Here is a 23,163-nt window from a genome sequence, read left to right on the forward strand (position 1 = left end):
ATTCAGTAAGTAATGTCTGAAATTACAGAGATACTGGGGATACTTTGGACAATCTATCTTGTGATACATATGTCTATTGCTGGCAACTAAAACTGAAACGTAGCTTCTGAACTGAGGCCAAAGCACGTTATTTGAGTAATTGCAATAAGAACCACTGAGGATAAACTGAAAACAGCATACAAATGTATGGGGGCAGGGACCAAAAATATGAATATGCAATTTAAATCTACTTGAATAAAAAATAATTTGTTCCAAAAATATAAATCTGCATGCGTATGTTTTTTTAAGTATACATTTTTTTTGTTTGTTTGTTTTTTTTGGTGAAGTCCAATAGCAACATAATGAGGAAGCACTGTGGTTTCTAAATTACTTGATTTATAGTCCATATGTTTTTTTTTCCAACAGCAAGTGGTGGCAGCATTAAGAGCTGGTGTTAACCCCTCTGGAAATTACTCCAATCAGACCAGCATATGGGACCTTAGTAGTTCCTTCTTCTTTGCTGGCACCGTCATAACCACCATAGGTAGGACTTGATATTCTTCTTATACTGTACAGTAAGCTTGAGTATTTTCAGCATATTGACTCACCTTTATCATTTAATCTTAATTTATTTTGTATTTAAAGTTGCATCTTAATTGTAGTCAAACTGAAATGTAATATTTTTTTTTTTATCATTAATAAGGTGACCAGATTTTTAAGTCCTTAAACTGGGACAGTATGGAAATATTGTGAATAACTTTGAATTTCAAAGCTTCGGGGAAGCTCTAGGGTTTTTATTTTTACTTTGGCAATGTTTGATCTTATATCATATTGAAAGTGAATGCAGAGACTCATGGTGATATTCAGAGTGGCATCTTTTACTTTCAAAAACTTTTTTTGTGAGTAAATAATCTTATTGTCTTTGTAATTTAATTTCTTCACAACAAGTATAGTTATTACATTACACAGTAGCAAGTCAATGATATTACATTCCAAGATTCTATTTTATTGCTTATTACTGCTGCAAATCTAGTCCCTTTTCTGCCTAAGAAACTGCATCTTCTCTCTTTGATTTCCACTTTCCACTTGCTCTATCTCTATCTCTATGCTATCCTCCAGTGTCCAATCTACAAACCAGGCCCTTCCTGTCTGGAAACATTACATAGCTCAATATTTCTGTTTATTAAATGGTTACTTCATAGAATGTATTTTTTTTCTTCAAAATATTTAATTTCTTACCATTTGATATGACATGGTATTTATTCTGCATATTTTTTTTTCTATTGCAGTTTCTGCTTGGATCATTAGTGTGCCGTGATTAATAGATACTAGGAAATAATTTTCAGCCTCTTTCTATTATTAAACTATTACTGTTAAAGTTGATGAAATGTGTTCAATATCCTATCTTTTGACTGTGCAATAAATGAAGCCCACTAATCAGCTTTTCTGAGTTTCTGAGTACATGCTGTAAAACTGCCATCACTTAAAAAGGGAAAGGAAATGTCCTGCGTATTCCATTTTTCAGTACCAATCAATGATCAGGAGAAGGCATCTTTTAACAATCTAAATTAGGTAACTACGCATTTTATGAAGGCTAATTTCTTTGCTGATCTTTTTTTAAGTCAACAGTACAGGCTGAGACTCAAGAGAGTCAAGGTGTAATAAGATTAAATCTTATATATTCATTTCCTGATCAAATGAAATGCTGTCACTTCTTTACTTACGAAAGGAATACTATTTATTCTTCCTTAATATAAACGTAAGCATTAGCCTATGTAAAATGCGCAGAGAAGTTTTCAGATTGTCAGGAGACAACTTTCTCAATATCATTGATTAGTACTGAAAAACGTATCATTGATTTGGTACTGAAAAACTGCATAGACAAGGCAGGAAATGTCATCATACAATTAAAGTTTTTAACAGGTTCCTTTCTGTTTTAAAAGGGACAGTTAGAAATAAAACTACTTGGAGAAACTTAAAAGGATCGACTCCACCCCAGCCCCCCAGTAATTCGAACCCTGACATTTGCCTCTTTTGCTAAAGGAAAAACATGTTTTTATCATTGTGTTGTTTTTCTTCTATTAAACTAATAGATGTGATAAAGTAAAATACTTATAAAAATACCTTATATAGCTATCACACGTATGCAACAGGTTGCATTAATCTTAAATATGAGTACTCCATTGTCTGTATTTTTTTTCTTAAACTTTGCAGGATAAAATATACTTCTATAATACATTTATTACAGAAATAAAAATAAGGGTCACCAAATTAAAAAGAGATGTATCCTGCCTCTAAGGGAGCTTATTTAGATATTTTTTAAAGAAGAAAGGTAAAATAAAACAAGGACATGATTCTTTTTTTGTAATTGTTTTAAACTACAGTATTTGTTATCATGTACAGCAGTGGTTCTCAAACTTTTTTGTTCGCAGACTCCCTGAATTTTTTTTTTTTATCTTGGCGGACCACACCATGACAGTATAGTTGACTGAAAAATAAGCACATAAAAAAATCACTTTAATACTAAGGATTACCTTTCTCTGTTTCAGTAAGATGGGTGGGCCTGTTATTTTAAAATTTTTAAAGAATGGTTCTAGTTTACTTTTTATTAACATCAATTTACCGAGGGGAAAAAAAACAGACTGTTTTATTTTTAAATGGATAAATACAGCAGAAATTGATTTATGTGAATTAATAATTGGTGCCGTTACAGTAAATTCATGACGTTTCAGCACAGTCCGAGATATGAATGTTCAGCTATAATCTCAGTTTATAAAATGGAATGTTTGGATGCTACACGCTGATTGGCTGTTGAGAATTTTTTAATGTGCAAAATAGTACAATGCACGGCAGAATTAATTTTTGCCGAAACATAGTTCAATTAATAAAGTATCAATACACAACATATAAAACTCACAATAAATGTACATATTGTTTTTAAAAATGAGTGACGTTCCTTTCATCACATTTGATCTTTTTGGAGGCATGACAGTGTACAAGTGCGTAGAATTACAAGAAGCAAAACAAAAGCAAGAGACACAAAGATTCAACAAGTCAACAATTTAATGAAATTGAAGAAAACAAAAATGCTTGGGCAGCTGGTGTTATTATTGATTTGATGAAACCATAAAGGAATAGTAAATCGACTTATAAACAGTTTGTCTTGAAAATCTAAACAGTCTGCTATGATAATTATATGCTTCAGTGCGTAATTCGGCTGGTCAAGAGTACTCAGTTTTGTTATGTTAGCCCCTGTGCTAGTCTCAGTCGCTCCGTAAACAGTTCTGACATAAACCATAATGATAGCCTGTTAGTGACCAAGCATTTCTAAATGCCAATCATGTATTTGTGTATTAGCTTTTCCAGGTCAGTGGTAGTAATGCGTGGATAGTGAATTTTGTCTTTGCCTCAGTTTCTGTATTTTTTCATTATCAACAAAAATACATGATTGCAGACCTGCTAACCTCTACTCATTTTGCGTATCCACTACGCATTTTGAGTTGGTAATACGCAGGTACGCTTTTATCAGAGATGATACGCAATAATACGTAATCCATATTTCGTTCATCGTCTATATTGCCTGTAGTTAGAGAAAGTGTTGCATCTAACGTCAGGGCTAGCTTTAGGACAAGGCAAGCAAGATAGATTAACCAATCAGGTTTTTAGTTTAGTTACGTGTTATTATTTATTATTTATTACGGTCGGCTCACCACTACCACCCCTGCGCTGACTCGGGAGGGCGCTGTCCTCCGAAGCGTGTGCCGTCAAGCCGACTGCTTTTTTTCACACTGCAGACTCACCATGCAGCCACCCAAGAGCTACAACATCGGAGGACAACGCAGCTCTCGGGCAGCTACAGGCAAGCCCGCAGGCGCCCGGCCAGACTACAGGGGTCGCTAGTGCGCGGTGAGCCGAGGACACCCTGACCGACCTAACCCTCCCTCCCCCCGGGCGACGCTCGGCCAATTGTGCGCAGCCCCTTGGGAGCTCCCGTCCTCGATCGGCAAAGGAATAGCCTGGATTCGAACTCGCGACTTGCAGGCTATAGAGCGCATCCTGCACTCACGTGGAGCGCCCTTACAGGATAAACGGCTAGTTTTTGATTTTATATTGAAGTTCAGTAAGATCATTAATGTAGCATTATGGATTTTATTAACAGTAAAATATTTTTTTTTATGTAAGGACTGGGAATCACCGACCCGCATAAGTGTAATCCTGTTTAACTGTATAGCTAAATATTTATGAAAAAAACGGCCATACAAGTAAGCGTGTTAAAGTGTGACTTAATACTGCTACAACCAATAATAATAACGTAATATCAGAACTACCAATATATGCTTACTGATATTAACTTTTTATGAAGCGCTCACTACAAACGAATGGGTCCAGTCTTTTTCGTTTATTTTATTCTCTTTTAATCGCTGAAATCCATTTTACCCTCCTGTCTGGATCAGCAGGAATCCTGTAGAAGGAAACTTATATTTCTGTCCAGAACAAAAGAATCGGGCATTACTGTAATGTTACCGTGCTAGGCATTTTGGTCATCTTCCACAGTAATGTTCAGCTTGGTGACCAATAACAAAACCCAACACAGAGCCAGCCTGAGCACAGACATGCTAAGTTCACTGGTAACGCACAAAGTCATGATGTCAGCGAAGCAGCAAGTGTGTCACACACAAACCTTTAGTGACACCTTGCTCAGGAAAGCCAAGTCAGCCACCTATGAAGCTAAACATTCAAGATCAGTTTGACCTGTTGGATTCCTTTCTGTTCCAAACAACTCACTTTGTGGATAGCTATTACATTTGGTGCTGACTCAGTGACTATTTACAAGTTTTTTTTTCCTTTCTTGAAAGTGCTTTGTTTCTCTGTTTTAGAAGCTTATACATTTCAATTTGTTATATTTTGACAGTAAATAAAATAAAATACAAACATACTACAAAAATGGCTATTTTCTGTACTTGAAAAAAATTTCAGTTGGTATAAATTAAAAATGTTTCATCAATAGTAAGGTAAACAAAATTAAATTTAAACTGAAACAATCATAGCTAATCTCTTTTTTTTTTTACTGAAAAATTCATACTCAAAACTCACCAGAGTGTAGCATTTAGCTGTTTTATACCCTAAAGCAATTCTGGGGGGAAGCCCCCTGGACCCCCCGAGATGGAATCTATAAACTATGTTGCTGAGTCCTTTCTGTAATTATGTAACCTTTCCAAGGACCACCTGAAAGGAGCCGGCCGACCACCAGTGGTCCACAGACCACAGATTGAGAACTACTGATATACAGCACTCTCTGCTATCAATGTAAATAATTAGATAAATAAAAGAAATTAAATGGGCACCTGGAGACCTGAAACTATTGTATTTCATTATGCTAAAAACAACATAAAATGTATACTTAAAGAAATAAAAAATGTTGTGAAACTTTTAAAATATTTTTGCAATATGAATTTCACAAATGTAAAAATCACTAGTTCATAAATGATTTTGTATTATTCACCAAGATATGTTTCTTAGGGTACCTGTGGTGAACTGAACGTGAATATATACTTATTTCAATAGAAAATTTGTTTCCCAACTTTTGTCATATTTTACAGCCCCTAGTTGTTGTGATGGGCTTTTCACGGTGTTATGATAGCGTTGATTTCTGCAATTGTCGCCTGCGTGAAGCAGTCGTTTGCACGCAGATATACAAATATCATGGATGAAGAGAATAATTCCAACACAATACAATGGTACCTGTATGAGCCGTTATTGTAAGACTACAGTAGTCTAACCTCTTCAGGTAGCGATGATGATTCAGACGAGGATAGCCGCCAGTTCATTTTAGCAATAGTCAGTGGATAAACCCACATGCAATTCTCTGATTGGTTGCAAATATGAACGTTGACTGTTCAGTAATTCTCCAGATTTTCTCCACTTTTTAATGTTACTGGTCGTTCAACCTTCCCTTTAGCCACATCAAGTGTCATTGTACTGTAATAAGTTAGATATGGTAGTAACACAGCAAGCCTGCATGAAAATACAATATTCTGTTACTGGTGCGACAATGCTCGGGGGGGAAAAAAAAACAGGACAAAATGAGCATCCCAAGAAAAGTTCTGGGTGTTCCAAAACTGGGTGCCCCGTTCAAAACTGGACATTTGGTCGCCTTAATCATTAATATCCGATACAGCAGACATTACTTTGGTAATTGACAACAACAACAGCTAACTATACCAAGCTAAAGATACTGCAAGATGAGCAGACAACAACATTAGCTTTAGCAGATGACAACCGTAGCAAAGATAATTGCAAACATTGAGTTTCTGCTTTGTAAAAAAATATGTAAGTGCTTCTCAACACTACAGTATGTGTTCAGAATTCATATACTGATTGTACCTACAGTCAACATATTAAACTTGTACACAAAAGCTGTGCCAGCAAAGCCCGACCATCATAGCTGCGGCAGTTGTCCTCGTACTTTTATATATATTATATATATATATATATATATTGTGACCATAGACGTGGGCTGGTCACGAATGGTAAATATGTGGGTCCTAGCATATTATGGTATACAGGACCGGGGCACTGGAAAGTGCCGGATTGAGCAGGGAAAGACTACATCTCCCAAGAGACAATGCGGGAGTTGTAGTTAATAGGGCCTACAAAAATGGCAGCCACCAAAGAAACTACAAGGACCAGGGGTACAAGGGTTTAATTGAAATGTAAACCAGCACAGCTGCAGGTGTTTAAGATGTGTTAGTTTTGTAAGTGGCTGGACTGGTTTACAATAAAAGGAAATTATCTCCTTTGTTCAGGGTCGAGCTGGGGAGGCTTATGGTGGTTGCGGTTAGACTTTGTGGAGAAAGGAGAAATTAAGGAAAAGACAAAAAGAAATACGGTGCAACAAGTTTAAAACTGGTAAGTAGCTTAGCTACCCAGTGGATAAGATAGATAAAGGGGGGGGGGGAAGTCAGATCTCCAAACTGAGATAGATATTGTTTAGTTTTGTTTTGTTTGGTATAAATAAATATACAGGCACCGTACTGTTTTATTTAATTTCTGTGGTCCTGTGATTCTGTCTTACACCAAAGAAGACAGTGAAGACGGTCCTGCAAGTGACAGACTTACCCCGGTGTGTCACAATATATATATATATATATATATATATATAGTAACACGATTCGCACTCACTCGGGTTCGTTGCCCCTTTAAGAATCTGACCCAGCACACAGAAATTGGATTTTCAGCGCTGACGCGCAATTTTTTTAATAACACACAATAAAACAAAATACAAAATAAACACCTAGCTCTGTACGAGCACTAACTAACACACGGGAACACCCTTCCTAACACGGGACAGCTAAGCTGTTTTCCCGACTTTTCAAAAAAACCTCAAACTTAAACACACTGGTTTGACACCGCACTTACTTTTTCTCTGGCTACTCGGAGACAGAGCACCTCTTCTGCCTCCTTCTACTCAGCAGCCACGAACAGACTGCTTGCTCTCCTTTTAAACTCCCGCACCTGGACCTAATTTTTAATAACGTCCAGGTGCGGATGATAATTAACAATAAAACAATTAAACTAAACAATAAGCAAATTAAATGAAACAATAAAGCAATCAATACGGTGCATTCTCACATGTTTTTTTTTCTTTGCAGGGAGGTTTTAACCCCCTCCCTGCCGTCTCTCACAACCCGCTATATTACAATATATATACAGTGCCTTGCAAAAGTATTCAGACCCCTGACCAATTCTCTCATATTACTGAATTACAAATGGTACATTTCGTTCTGTTTGATATTTTATTTTAAAACACTGAAACTCAAAATCAATTATTGTAAGGTGACATTGGTTTTATGTTGGGAAATATTTTTAAGAAAAATAAATAACTGAAATATCTTGCTTGCATAAGTATTCAACCCCTGTGCTGTGGAAGCTCCCAGTTTACACCGATGCAAGAAATTGCCCTAACGAGGACACAATTACCTTACCATTGGCCTCCACCTGTGAACCATTAAAGTTGCTGTCACATTTTCTGGATAAAAACCCCACTGTTGAAGGATCATTGGTCAGGCTGTGAATCTGAAGGAAAATGAAGACCAAAGAGCATTCTACAGAAGTTAGAGATAAAGTAATACAAATGCATAGATTAGGGAAAGGGTACAAAATAATATCCAAGCACGTCTGGTGTTTGCCAGAAAGCATGAGAGTGACCCAGCTGCGATGTGGGAAAAGGTTTTGTGGTCAGATGAGACAAGATAGAGCTCTTTGGCCAAAACTCAAAGCGCTATGTGTGGCGCAAACCTAACACTGCCCATGCCTCAACAGTGAAGTATGGTGGTGGGAGCATCATGCTTTGGGGATGCTGCTCATCAGCAGGGACTGGGCATCTTGTTAAAATTGAAGGAAGAATGGATGGAGCAAAATACAGGGAAATACTGCAAGAGAACCTGCTTCAGTCCGCTAAAAAACTGAAGCTTGGGAGGAAATTCACCTTTCAGCAGGACAATGATCCCAAGCACAAGGCCAAAGCAACATTGGAGTGGCTCAAGAACAAAAAGGTGAATGTCCTACAGTGGCCCAGTCAAAGTCCTGATCTCAATCCCATTGAGAATCTGAGGCACTATTTGAAAATTGCGGTCCACAAGCGTCGTCCATCCAACCTGAACAACTGGAGCAAATCTGCCAAGAAGAATGGGCCAAAATCACTCCGACACTGTGTGCAAAGCTGGTACATACTTACCCCAAAAGACTTAAAGCTGTTATTGCAGCGAAAGGTGGCTCTACCATATATTAATGTGTGGGGGTTGAATACTTATGCAAGCAAGATATTTCAGTTTTTTATTTTTCTTAAAAATATTTCCCAACATAAAACCAATGTCACCTTACAATAATTGATTTTGAGTTTCAGTGTTTTAAAATAAAATATCAAACAGAACAAAATTTCAATGTACCATTTGTAACTCAGTAATATGAGAGAATTGGTCAGGGGTCTGAATACTTTTTCACGGCACTGTATATACTGTATGTATATATATATATATATATATATATATATATATATATATATATATATATATATATATATATATATATATGTACAGTGCTGTGAAAAAGTATTTGCCTGTCTGATTTTCTGCATTTTTGCATATTTTTGACACTGAATGTTATCAGATCTTCAACCAAAACCTAATATTAGATAAAAGGGACCCTGAGTGAACAAATAACACAAATGTTTGATACATATTTCATTTATTTAATTAAGAAAGATATGCAACACCCAATGCTGCTGTGTGAAAAAAGCTCAATAACTGGTTATGCCACCTTTAGCAGCAATAACTGCAACGAAACGCTTCCTGTAGTTATTGATTAGTCTCACAGCGCTGTGGAGGAATTTTGGCCAACTCCTCCATGCAGAACTGCTTCAACTCAGTGACATTTGTGGGTTTTCGAGCGTGAACTGCTCGTTTCAGGTCCTGCCACAACATCTCAATGGGGTTTAGGTCTGGACTTTGACTACACCATTCCAAAACTTTAAATTTCTTGTTCTTCAACCATTCTGATGTAGACTTGCTTGTGTGTTTCGGATCATTGTCTTGCTGCATGACCCAGCTGCGCTTCAGCTTCAGCTCACGGACGGATGGCCTGACATTCTCCCGCAGAATTCTCTGATACAGAGCAGAATTCATGGTTCCTTCAATGATGGCAAGGCATCCAGGTCCTGATGCAGCAAAGCATCCCCAAACCATGACACTACTACCACCATGCTTGACCATTGGTATGAGGTTCTTACTGTGGAATGCAGTGTTTGGTTTTCGCCAGACATAATGGGGCCCATTTCGGCCAAGAAGTTCCACTTTTGACTCATCTGTCCATAGAACTTTGTTCCAGAACTCTTGAGGATCATCCAGGTGGTTTTTGGCAAACTTGAGACAAGCATTCATGTTCTTCTTAGTGAACAATGGTTTCCGCCTTGCTACTCTGCCATGAATCCCATTTTTGCCCAGTGTCTTTCTGATGGTGGAGTCATGAACACTGACCTTAGCCGAGGCGAGAGAGGCCTGCAGATCCCTGGATGTTGTTCTAGGGTTCTTTGTGACTTCCTGGACGATTTTACGCCTTGCTCTTGGAGAGATTTTGGCAGGACGGCTACTCCTGGGAAGATTCACTACTGTCCCAGAGCCTTAGAAATGGCTTTGTAACCCTTTCCAGACTGATAGGCATCAACAACTATTTTCCGGAGGTCTTCAGGAATTTCTTTTGTTCGTGGCATGATATGCCTCTAGAACCTGTGTGCTGACAACTTCACTCTGATGGTAAGGGCCAAAGTTAGTCAGATTTATATTGGGCAGGGCTGGCCCAAATCAGGCCTGCTTGTTAACCAAAGTACTCAAACAGCTGACCCTAATTATCCCTTTAATTGGGTTGAGTTAACTGGGGGGGGGGGGGGGGGGGGGGGGCAATAACTTTTTCACACCTGAAGCTTGCATGTTTTTTTCTCTCAGACTCCCTCTATATACTACTACAACCCACAAAAAAAATCTGACCAAATACAATGTGAAAAATGTGCAAAAATGCAGAAAATCAGACGGGCAAATACTTTTTCACAGCACTGTATGTACATATATATATATATATATATATATATATATATATATATATATATATATATATATATACAGTGGCTCTCAAAAGTATTCACCCCCTTGGACTTTTCCACATTTTATTGTGTTACAACATGGCATCAGGATGGATTTAATTAGGAGTTTTTGCCACTGATCAACACACAAAAAGTCCATAATGTCAAAGTGAAAAATAAAATCTACAAATTGTTCTAAATTAATTACAAATACAAAACAGAAAATAATTGATTGCATAAGTATTCACCCCCTTGAGTCAATATTTGGTAGAGGCGCCTTTGGCAGCAATTACAGGCATGAGCCTATTTGAATAAATCTCTACCAGCTTTGCACATCTGGACACTGCAATTTTTGCCCATTCTTATTTGCAAAATTGCTCAAGCTCCATCAAGTTGGATGGGGACCTTTAGTGAACAGTAATTTTCAACTCTTTCCACAAATTCTTAATTGGATTGAGGTCCGGGCTTTGACTGGGCCACTCCAGGACCTTGACCTTTTTGTTTTTAACCCTTTGCAGTCCATTTATTAAGTGCGTGTCAGGAATTTATTTTCACATGCTCAGGTAATTTGACGCGCTGTTTAAAAGTATTTTTTTCCACAGTCAAACGGATTTAAAAGGCCCTGCATATCAACAAAGCACTCACTAGGCATCTCCACCCCACCCCACCCTTTCGTTCGGTATAGCTTTCACATATGCTAATAAATAATAATAATAATAATAATAATAGTCGTACATACCGATCAATCATCTCCTGATCACTCGTTTTATCACCAAATGCCTCAATAATGCAATCCAAGTCATTATTTTATGACTATAACATCTGAAAAAAGCTCTGCAAATGTCCGTGATATTCTCTGAGTGCTGATGCAGACACAGCCAGCTTGTTTCCTTATGGCCTCCATTATCAGATGCCAGGGGCAAGTATGACTATTCATGAGATATGCCCTTTTTTTTCGGCTTGTCTCGGCTCCTGTCGCTCCCATTGAATGGTTTTCTCGGCTTTTTCCGGAGAAAAAACGACTAGAAACCCGTTTTTTGCGTCTTTTTGATGATGTCGGACAGGGTCCGACATTGGACCGGATAGTAATAATTGCAATGTCGGACCAGGTCTGACATAGGACCGAAAAGGGTTAAGCCACTCCAGTGTGGCTTTGGCTGTATGTTTGGGGTCATTGTCCTGCTGGAAGATGAATTTTCTCCCAAGTCCCAGGTCTCTTGCAGACTTCAGCAGGTTTTCCTCCAGGATTTCTCTGAACTTTGCTGCATCCATTTTGCCCTCTATCTTCACGCGCTTTCCAGGCCCTGACACAGAGAAGCATCCCCATTGCATGATGCTGCCACCAACATGCTTCACGGTAGGGATGATGTTCTCAGGATGATGTGCGGTGTTAGGCTTGCGCCAAACATAGCGCTTAGCGTTGAGGCCAAAAAGCTCTATTTTGGTCTCATCAGACCATAGAATCTTCTTTCACTTGGTCTCAGAGTCTCCCACATGCCTTCTGGCAAACTCTAGCTGAGATTCAATGTGAGTTTTTTTCAACAATGGCTTTCTTTTTGCCACTCTCCCATAAAGGCCAGTTTTGTGAAGCACCCGGGCTATTGTTGCCGTATGCACAGTGTCTCCCAGCTCAGCTGTGGAAGACTGTAACTCCTTTAGAGTTGCCATAGGCCTCTTTGTGGCCTCCCTGACTAGTGCCCTTCTCACCCGGATACTCAGTTTTTGAGGACGGCCTGTTCTAGACAGATTCACAGTTGTACCATATTCTCTCCATTTCTTAATAATGGACTGGGAGCCACATATTTTTTTTGCAGTATGGGCAGGGGTAAGTGTTGGTTGTGGTTGGTAGTTGGGCCTTCCTGGTGTTGAGTCTCTCCTTGCGTAGCTGCCACCTGTCCTATGCGGCACAGCGAAGATCCTTTTTGTGTAGTGAGGCCCCTCTTGAACGATTTTCCTCCAGCTGTGTCTGTTTAGTGCAATGTCTTCCCAGTTGTTGGCGGTGATGTTGAATTTCTTCAGGTTTGTTTTGATGTTGTCTTTGTAGCGTTTCTTTTGCCTCCCAGGGGCTTGCTGACCTTCCCTCAACTGGGAGTACATGATCTGTTTCGGGAGGCGTGAGTTGGGCATCCGGATGACATGGTCTCTCCATCGGAGTTGGTGTTGCATTATGGTATTGGTGATGCTGTTTATGTTGGCCTCCTCCAGAACGCTGGTGTTGGTGCGTCTGTCCTCCCAGTTGATCCTCAGGGTTTTCCGTAAGGATCTTTGGTGGTGTTGTTCCAGAGCATTCAAGTGCCTACTGTAGGTGGTCCATGTTTCGGCTCCATATAGCAGTGTGTGGAGGACAACAGCTTTGTAGACCAGGAGTTTTGTATGGACTTGTAGGTCATGGTCTTCGAAAACTCTTTTTCTCTGTCTTGCGTAAGCTCCACTGGCACAGCTCAGGCAGTGGTTTATCTCTGAGTCAATGTCTGCTTTGGAGGAGAGAAGGCTGCTGAGGTATGAAAAGTGATCAACATTTTCATGGGTGTTATTGTCAACTTTTATTGTGGGCAGAGTAGAGGGCTTGTTGGGTGGTGGTTGGTGAAGAACTTGCGTCTTCTTTATATTCAAGGCTAGACCCAGGATCCTGTATGCCTTGGCAAAAGCATTCACGATACACTGGAGGTCTTCTGCGGAGTGTGCTGCGATGGCATTGTTGTCGGCGTACTGAAGCTCCATGATGGTGGTGGTGACGACTTTACTTTTAGCCTTGAACCTGTTGAGGTTGAAGAGCGTGCCATCTGTTCGGTACAGGATTTGAATTCCCTGTGGCAGGTCTTGGCCAATGAGGTGAAGAATGGCAGCAATGAAAATGGCAAACAGGATGGGTGCGATGATGCAGCCCTGTTTGACTCCTGTCTCCACAGTGAAGGGCTCTGACTCAGAGCCGCTGTTGCTGAGCACTGTGGCAGACATGCCGTCATGCAGAAGCCTTAGTATTCCAATGAACTTGTCAGGGCAGCCGTATTTCGAAAGTATCCGCCAGAGCGTAGCGGTTAACTGTGTCAAAGGCTTTTGTTAGGTCTATGAAGGCCAAGTACAATGGCTGCTTTTGTTCCCGGCATTTCTCTTGTAGTTGGCGTGCTGTGAAGATCATGTCTGCAGTACTTCTGGATGGGCGGAAACCACACTGCGATTCTGGGAGTACTTCTTCAGACAGGGGTAGAAGTCAGTTGGCAAGGACATGTGCAAGTACTTTGCCCGTGGTTGACAGGAGGGAGATGCCCCTGTAGTTCCCACAATCTGCCTTGTCTCCCTTTTTGAAGATTGTCACTATCAGAGCATCCCTGAGCTCTGAGGGCAGTTCTTCCTTGTCCCAGATCTTCAGGAGCAGGGCATGCATGTGGTGCAGGAGCTCTGGTCCGCCTTCCTTTAGGATTTCCGCTGGGATCCCATCTGGTCCGGATGCCTTGTTGTTTCTCAGGCTTCTGATGGCATCTTGTATATCAGTCACACTGGGAGGTTCCCCCATGTCTCCTCTCATGGATCTCTGAGGGATTTGGTTAATAGCCTCCAGTTCAGTGGTGCTGTTGCGGTTGAGAAGCTCCTGAAAGTGCTCTCTCCATCGGGTGTTGATTGCCTCGTTGTCCTTCAGCAATTTTTGTCCATCCTTAGAGCGCAGGGGGTTTAGGCCACGGTAACTTGGACCGTACACTGCCTTGGTGGCACTGAAGAAGCCTCTGATATCACCAGTGTCTGCCAACCTCTGGATTTCCAGGGCTCTTTCGGTCCACCACGTGTTCTTAAGCTCCCTCACCCTACGCTGGACAGCAGCCTTAGCTCTGGAGTGAGCCTCTCTTTTGGCCTTTCAATTGATGTTATTTTGCCAGGCACAAAAGGCTTTCCTTTTCTTTGTAATGAGCTGCTCTATATCTGTGTCGTTCTCATCAAACCAGTCCTGATGTTTTCTGGACTTGTACCCAAGGGTTTTCTTGCAGGTATCGAGAATGGGTGATTTGAGCAGACCCCAGTGTTCTCCAATATCCTCTGGATATTCCTGTGGGTGGTTTTCAGGAAGCGAGGCCTGAAGGTGTTGCTGAGTAACAGTGTTGCCCAGGCTCTCAATGTTCAGTCTTGGCCGGGTCTGCTTTTTCTGAACCCTCCTCTTCCTCATTAGTCTGATGGACATTGTGGAGCGGATAAGGCGGTGATCTGTCCAGCAGTTGTCTGCACCAATCATTGCCCTTGTGACGTTTACGTCATGGCGTTCCCTAGCTCGGACAATGACATAGTCAATGAGATGCCATTGTTTGGAGCGGGGGTGCCTCCAAGATGCTTTGAGTTTTTCTGGCAAAAGAGAGTGTTAGTAATGGTGAGGTCATACTCAGCACATTTAGTGAGAAGAAGAGCTCCATTGGAGTTGATGTTGCCAATGCCTTCCTTTCCTATGGTGCCTCTCCAAAAGTTGTGGTCCCGGCCGACCCTGGCATTGAAGTCCCCAAGGAGAATTATCTTATCCTCCTTGGGGATGCTTGACAGTGTTGCGTCTAAGCAGACATAGAAGGTCTCCTTTACTTCCTCCTGTGAGTCCAGAATTGGAGCATAGGCACTCACAACTGTTGCCATCTGGTTGTTAGCAAGCACCAGACGGATGGTCATGATTTGCTCACTGATCCCAACAGGAAGTTCAGAGAGGTGGCTGATGAGCTGGTTCTTAATTGCAAATCCAACGCCATGGATCCAGGGCCAGCCGGGTTTCAGAGAGGGCAGCTAGGTCAATCTGGCATCTGCTCAGTTCTCTGGCTATGATCGCAGTTCTCCTCTCGGGTCCATCACTACTTGCACTATCCATTAGGGTGCGCACATTCCAGGCTCCAAAATTCATTTTTCTTTGTTTCTGACCGCATGTAGGTGATCCCTCTGGACGTGGTAATCCAGTCAGGAGTTTTGAGGCAGGCTATTTTTAGGGCACCTTTTCCAGCCCCTTCCCCTAGTGGGGTGAGCAGAGTGGATCCTAAAGAGGGCTGCTCAGTCATGGGTGCAGCTGCCGAAGGACTCTATCTGCCTCAGTCCAAGAGCCCAGCGACTGAATCTGACATCCACCGCCTAATGTGCCAGCTCGTGACTAGAAGCTTCCAGATCTCACAATCCTGCCCCCTTCGCCACTTGCTGATCGCCATAGGACTTTGATCCGGGATGTGTAGGGCGGATTCCCTTTTTGGAGGACGCCTGTGCGTGACTTCGTTTAACGTGGGGAGACTGATGCATGGACAGCGACCACACGGTCCTTGACAGATAGGGGTCAGGGTCCAATGGCATGGAGTCCAAGACGACTGGGGACCCTTCTCTGCTGCAGCCTTCCTCTGCCTTTACAACCGTTGTGACTTACCGTCATCTTCCGCCTGCTCCACCGTTGAGGTCTTGGTTGGATTGCGCTTTGTCTTGACCTTACCGCCATAGGTGGCCCTACCAGGAGCTAGCTTAGCTCCAGACGGCATCGCTCTCGGGATCATTAGGACTACGCAAGCCTCTTCACCACGGCTAGGTGGTGATCCTTGGAGAAGTTTCAGCAAAGTACGCTGCGCAAAACAGGGAGCCAGGCAGAAGTGGTCACCGAGGTGTCATTCCAAATTGCATGGGTACTAGCCAGAAGAAACAAAATGTTTACAGATGGGAAATGGTCAAAATATGCTTTCTGCAATCTACTGATGTATTATATGATGGGTTCAAGAACAAAACTGAAACAATAAATCGGATAAAGCCATTGCAACTCTCTGATGATACGGTTGCTCGCCGTGTAGAGATGTTGGGGCAAGGCTGTTTTTTTTTTATTTAGTCGTTGCCAATTATTTTTTATTATTTTCTCCCAATTTGGAATGGCCAATTATTTTTATTACGGTCGGCTCACCGCTACCACCCCTGCGCTGACTCGGGAGGGCGAAGATGAACACACGCTGTCCTCCGAAGCGTGTGCCGTCAAGCCGACCGCTTTTTCTTCACACTGCAGACTCACCATGCAGCCACCCAAGAGCTACAGCGTCGGAGGACAACGCAGCTCTCGGGCAGACTACAGGGGTTGCTGGTGCGCGGTGAGCCGAGAACACCCTGACCGACCTAACCCTCCCTCCCCCCGGGCGACGCTCGGCCAATTGTGCGCCGCCCCTTGGAAGCTCCCGTCCTCGATCGGCAAAGGAATAGCCTGGATTCGAACTCGCGACTTGCAAGCTATAGAGCGCATCCTGCACTGACGTGGAGCGCCTTTACTGGATGCGCCACTCGGGAGTCCCCTGAATTATCATTGTTTTTTAGCACAAATTATTCATGATAATTATTTGTAATACAGAGAGGTGCCTGTCCGCCTGCCTTTATGTGCAATGTATGTCACAGTTTTTAGTTAAGCCTATATATAGGGATGCAATAAAGTCTGATTACTGTGGAAAGCTACAGCATATGAAACGACTGAACCCTACATTTACAATATAACCTGTGTTTATTATTATTCTGCAAGTACAGTTGGATTTTGTACTAAACATGTGTTGTGTTGACTATATAGTAACTACAGACTAGTGCTGTTAATTTAATTGTAATTCAAATTGTTGTACCCCTGAAAACTGATATTAAATAATGAACACAGCGCACAAAGCTCAGGCTGAAGTTTACTAGTTTAGATCTGCCTAACAGCTTGCAAATAGATTATAAAAGTACAGTAACAGCAAATTATATAGCATGTACTTTCCAGTGCATATATATATATATATATATATATATATATATATATATATACACACTGAGTGTACAAAACATTAGGAACTCCTTCCTAATATTGAGTTGCACCCCCTTTTGCCCTCAGAACAGCCTCAATTCGTCGGGGCATGGACTCTACAAGGTGTCGAAAGCGTTCCACAGGGATGCTGGCCCATGTTGACTCCAATGCTTCCCACAGTTGTGTCAAGTTGGCTGGTAGTGGATCTCTACTCCGAATAGCTCGTTCCATTTCATCCCACAGATGCTCAATTGGATTGAGATCTGGTGACTGGGCAGGCCACTGCAGTAAGCTGAATTCACTGTTATGTTTGTCGAACCATTCCTGGACAATCCTAGCCTTGTGGCATGGAGCATTATCCTGCTGAAAAAATCCATTAGCAGATGGATACACTGCTGCCATGAAGGGATGCACCTGATTGGCAGTGATGTTCAGATATCCTGTGGCATTCAAACGTTGCTCCACTTTTATCAAGGGGCCCAATGTGTGCCATGAAAACACACCCCACACCATCACACCACCACCACCAGCCTGCAATGTTGACACGCGGCAACATTGCATACCCTCCATACCCTAGTCCTCCCATCAGCGTGAAACAGCAGGAACCGGGATTCATCAGACCAGCCAATGTTTTTCCAATCCTCCAGTGTCCAGTGTTTTCGTTCCTTAGCCCACTGCAACCGCAGTTTCTTGTGTTTTGCTGAAAGAAGTGGAACTCTGTTAGGTCATCGGCTGCCATACCCCATTCGTGTCAAAGTACGATGAGTTGTGCATTCTTTTATGGGTCTTTCGGCACCAATGTTGTACTGGACTGTCAGTTGACTAACTATAGCCCTTCTGTTGCTCTGCACAATTCGTGTCAGCCTCCTTTGGCGTCTTTCATCAATGAGCCATTTTCGACCACTGGCCTGCCATTGGCTGGATGTCCTTTGGGTGGTGGACCATCCTTGATACACACGGGAAACTGTTGAGCGTGAAAAACCCAGCAGCATTGCAGTTCTTGACACACTCAAACCGGCACGCCTGGCACCTACTACCATACCCCGTTCAAAGGCACTTAAATCTTTTGTCTTGCCCATTTACCCTCTGAATGGCACACATACAGTACACATTCCATGTCTCAACTGTGTCAAGGCTTAAAAATCCTTCTTTAACCTGTCTCCCCTTCATCTACACTGATTGAAGTGGATTTAACAGGTTACATCAATAAGGGATCATAGCTTTCACCTGGATTCACCTCGTCAGTCTATTTCATGGAAAGAGCAGGTGTTCCTAATGTTTTGTACACTCAGTGTGCATTATATATATATATATATATATATATATATATATATATATATATATATATATATATATATAAAGAAACAGCATTAGTTGCATAGGTTCAAAACTAATCTTGTTCTAATGCAGGTCATATTTATCATATTAAAATTTTAAAAAAAACAGTCATACTTCTGTAAAATGCATTATACCAAAATAAACATGAATTTTCACAAATATGAAACAAGCATTTTGAAGCTAAATTATATTTTAAACGCATATTGCAGCCATAATCACATTCAGTGGTACCAGTTTAACATGCATTAGCAATTCAATATTACTGTTAAAACTTTTGTTTTAATGCATGTTTGTAAAGTTAGCAATCTTTTACCTTTGAATGATTCTCGTTGATATTTTCACTTTATAGCTTAAAAATATAGAGACATCAATCGGTTGTTACATGCATTTCATTGCTCCATTTACAGAGTACAATAAAAGATGTCCAGTGTTACTTAATAGGCCACGCACATACTATTATAAACAAATATTAAACTATTACATTCGTAGTCTAAACGGAATAGACTTGATGCTTCTAGCACATAACATACATATCAAATGAGAAGTGTATGAAATATGTATTCTAACGTCAGGGCTGACCTGAAAAAGGAGATATTAAATCCTTAACAAAAGGCACGTCCTGGGCAGTTTATTCTGTTTATTTTCTGCAGCAGAGTCATCAGGTCATCAAGCTGCTCTAATTAATTACATATCCTTTTGGACTAACTAGACTTAATCAGCAGATACCAAAACAAATAGTTTACAATATATAGTAGTGTGTTACATGTGCGGTTCAACAGATTTCACTCTTTTACATTATCAGGGAGTATACAGTAGTGTTACATTATTTTACTATTTTATATACTTCACTTATACTGTATCATGTCAAATGTACAGCAATGGGCACACCAACATTCCAAGACTAATGATTGACAGGGGTGGCTGGGTTTTGGAATTTTCATAATACCAGTGTTCTAATTTGGGAACTGTCGATTTGAATGAACTGCGCATGCCCAGATTACATTTTTAAAACCTTACTATCTCTTTTAATTTTTTTTTTTCACTTCGGATTGCCCAAAAGGCTTGATTCCTGTTTTAGGACCTTTCTGTTCTAAACTGCATGTTTATATGCCTTACAGTTTTTGAGCTGTGGGGGAACAAAAAAACAGTCTGAAACATAGGAATTTAACTAATTTTTAGACACCCCCTACTATTACACATGTGGGCACCCTGGGATACTCCACACTTTCCCTGTCTGTGCTGCAATGCCTAGGAAGAACACATCTCAGTTAAGATTGCTGTAGTGTAAAAACTTAACCCCAATTTCCCCTAGTTCTGTGGGTTTATCTTTATATAGTTTTTTGCAATTAATACCTATAATACTTTTAACTTGAAGTTAAATGTAGCCCTTATGGTTTTGAGTTATATAACACAGACTGTGTCATTCCTTTTGACTGCAAGGAGTTATGATTTACTGCAGTGCTTGTGCTGCAATCTATGTGAGGGACAGTACTGGGTTAGGAGTTATCTGCTGTGGTAATTGCTAGGGCTTGAGTTATCTGCGGCTGAGCCAAGATTAGGCACTGCCAGCTGTATTTAAATTTGAAGCTTCAGTTTCCTGTCATTGTACCTAATTGGCAGTGCAATTGGTCCATGTAACAGGGCGAGGTGCCCTGTACATTGATTTGTTTATTTATTTTTAGAACAGGGTTTACCCCTCCGCCCCTGTGTTATTTTGTATTTGTTTGTTTATGTATTTATTATTTATGAGACGGCGAAGCGACCACAGGTTTTGTTATTGTTTATTTGAATTTATGTATTGACAGCGTAGCCGTGTGTTTTGTTTGTTTGTTTTGGTTAGTAGTGTGGATGGTTAGCCCCGTCCACAGTAATTAAAAAAAACTCGTGCAGAAGGTGGCCATCTCCCGAATTAATTAGGTGATTAATTTGTTGCTAATTGGGAGATGGTCACCTGCATAAAAGCCTGCAGCGCTCTCAGTTCGTGGTGGGTGCTAGAGCGGATTGAGCGAGCGAAAACGAAACTAAACGAAAAAGAAAATCCAGGCTCAGTGAAGGCTACTGCCCAGCCTGACCTGGATCATTCATTATTATTTTGTGTTTGAGATTTGTTTTTGTTTAAACCTTTTATTTTGCTCTGTGAGCACAGACTTTTTGTTAAACCTTTTTTATTTATTTTTGTATTAATTAAATAAAATGACACCGCTGCGTCTTTCTTTTGTTTAAAACTGCAGACTTGGTGTCAGTATGTTTACTTCCTGCATCTGGCCTGACGTCACGTCTCAGCCCTTCCTGTCACAGTCCAAAATAAGACAATTTTTTTGTTGAAAGCCCTTGAAACAAGCTTTAAAACATTTGTCAAGGTCCCCCAAAAATAATTCGAAGGATATCAAAATGGGCAGGTGTGCCTCCTTCAGAGACTTCTTCAAGTGGGGCATGATATACACAGCTCTTTTGTATTAACACAGCAATGTTCATCACATGTGGTTTATGGAACATCAACCACAAATGTAAGAAAAAACCTTGAAAGAATTTGTTCCACTTGAGCTGGAATCAAGTCTGGTGAAACTGAAAAGAAACTATTTTCAGTTCCATGTTTTCTGATTTTTCGTAGAGAAAAAAAAAAAACCTGATCCATCCTGACCAACACCGTTGAGATTTATAATGAGGTCTGCTCAGTATGTCTTTTGCACTAATATGGCTGCCGCTGACTTGACCTCTGCCGACCCTTATTACAACAGTATTCTATAGAAGTGACCAAATCACTATAATAATATAATAGTGTACAATGAAAAAAAGTAATACAAAATATAATGGCACACCCAGAAAAGACACAGACTCCAATGTACAATATCATTAGCTTTTTACCTGTAGTCATAGGTAGGCAATTACCTGCCCGCTTTTTACAACATACATATCTGCAAGGAGCAAAGCTGCAGTATCAGTTTAACTACTTATTCCTGTATTAATATTATCTTTTAAACTGTGTTTTCATGAAATACTAATCCAGATGTAAGCCTTATAGTATTGTAAATTAAAAATGGATAAACATATACTTTAGATTTGGTGGGTCTCTGAACAGGAATACATGCCAACAGTCCGTATATGGTCAGGACAGTCCCAATTTCCTGGCAAATGTCCCGCATCCCGATGCATAGGAAGAAAGTCCCGATATTTATCCTTTGAAATTCTTTACAGCTAGTCTAGGGTGTTTGCTGTCGCGCTGTACTGTATTTTTTATTTTTTTATAGCGGCTGCTGACCCTCGTGCACTGCACTGCCTGGGATTGTGTTCAGATGACCAGATCTCAGTTTATTGACATATGTTATATCCAGTTATAGAGCAGAAGCATATTGTTTCCTCGCTGCTGCTGCAGTATGATTTGATGCGTATGATTCTGAGTATAATGTGAGAGCCAATGGAACGTGAAGGACTGGAATTAGCTACACCCTTCATTTTCATACAGCATTCGTTGATCGCGGGAAGCATAGTGTTGAAGGTTCTGAGATATATAGTAAATAAAGTCGGGTCCAGCAAATGAAAATGGCATCTATCAAAGTAACCAAAAAAAAAGTGTTTGCGTGTATGTGTGTTTTTATGCCTGTAGTTGACATACAGTGCCTTGCATAAGTATGTACCCCCCTTGGACTTTACCACATTTTGCAGTGTTACAACCTGGAATTAAAATGGATTTAATTAGGATTTTTTGTCACTGATCTACACAAAATAGTCCATAATGTCGAAGTAGGGAAAAAAATCTACTTATTTTTCAAAATTATTTACAAATAAAAAACTGAAAAGTCTTGATTGCATGGTGTCCCTTTGCTGTGACACCCTTACATAAGCTCTGGTGCAACCAATTGCCTTCAGAAGTCACATAATTAGTTGACTGGAATCCACCTGTGTACAATTAAAGTGTCACTTGATCTCAGATTAAATACACCTCTTTCTGGAATGCCCTAGAGTTTGTTAGAGAGCATATCTAAACAAACAGCATCATGAAGACCAAGGAGCTATCAAAACAAGTCCGGGATAAAGTTCTGGAGAAGCACCAATCAGGGTTGGGTTATAAAAAAATATCCCAAACTTTGAACATCCCCCGGAGCACCGTTAAATCCATTATTAAAAAATGGAAAGAATATGGCACAACCGCGACTCTGCCTAGAGAAGGCCGTCCACCAGAACTCAGTGACCAGATAAGGAGGGCATTATTCAGAGAAGCAACCAAGAGGCCAATGGTAATTCTGAAGGAGCTGGAGAGATCCACAGCTGAGATGGGAGAAGCCGTCCATGGGACAACTATAACCCGGACGCTCCACAAAGCTGGGCTTTATGGAAGAGTGGCGAGAAGAAAGCCATTGCTGAAAAAACCCCATATCAAATCCCGTTTGGATTTTGCCAAAAGGCATGTGGGAGACAGCAAACATGTGGAAAAAGGTTCTCTGGTCTGATGAGACCAAAATTGAACTTT

General features: G+C 40.8%; 1 protein-coding gene across 1 annotated transcript in view; it reads left to right on the forward strand.

Moving 5' to 3' along the window:
* The window catches only part of LOC117403294 (potassium channel subfamily K member 2-like), a 74,600-nt gene that overhangs the window by 15,226 nt on the left and 36,211 nt on the right, over positions 1 to 23,163 (forward strand). Inside the window, exon 3 of the mRNA XM_034005341.3 lies at positions 406 to 523. Within this exon, the coding sequence (XP_033861232.1) occupies positions 406 to 523 (118 nt within the window). The remainder of the gene's footprint in view (positions 1 to 405; positions 524 to 23,163) is intronic.

The sequence above is a fragment of the Acipenser ruthenus genome, chromosome 5, assembly GCF_902713425.1.
Source record: "Acipenser ruthenus chromosome 5, fAciRut3.2 maternal haplotype, whole genome shotgun sequence".
NCBI classification, from domain to species: Eukaryota; Metazoa; Chordata; class Actinopteri; order Acipenseriformes; family Acipenseridae; genus Acipenser; species Acipenser ruthenus.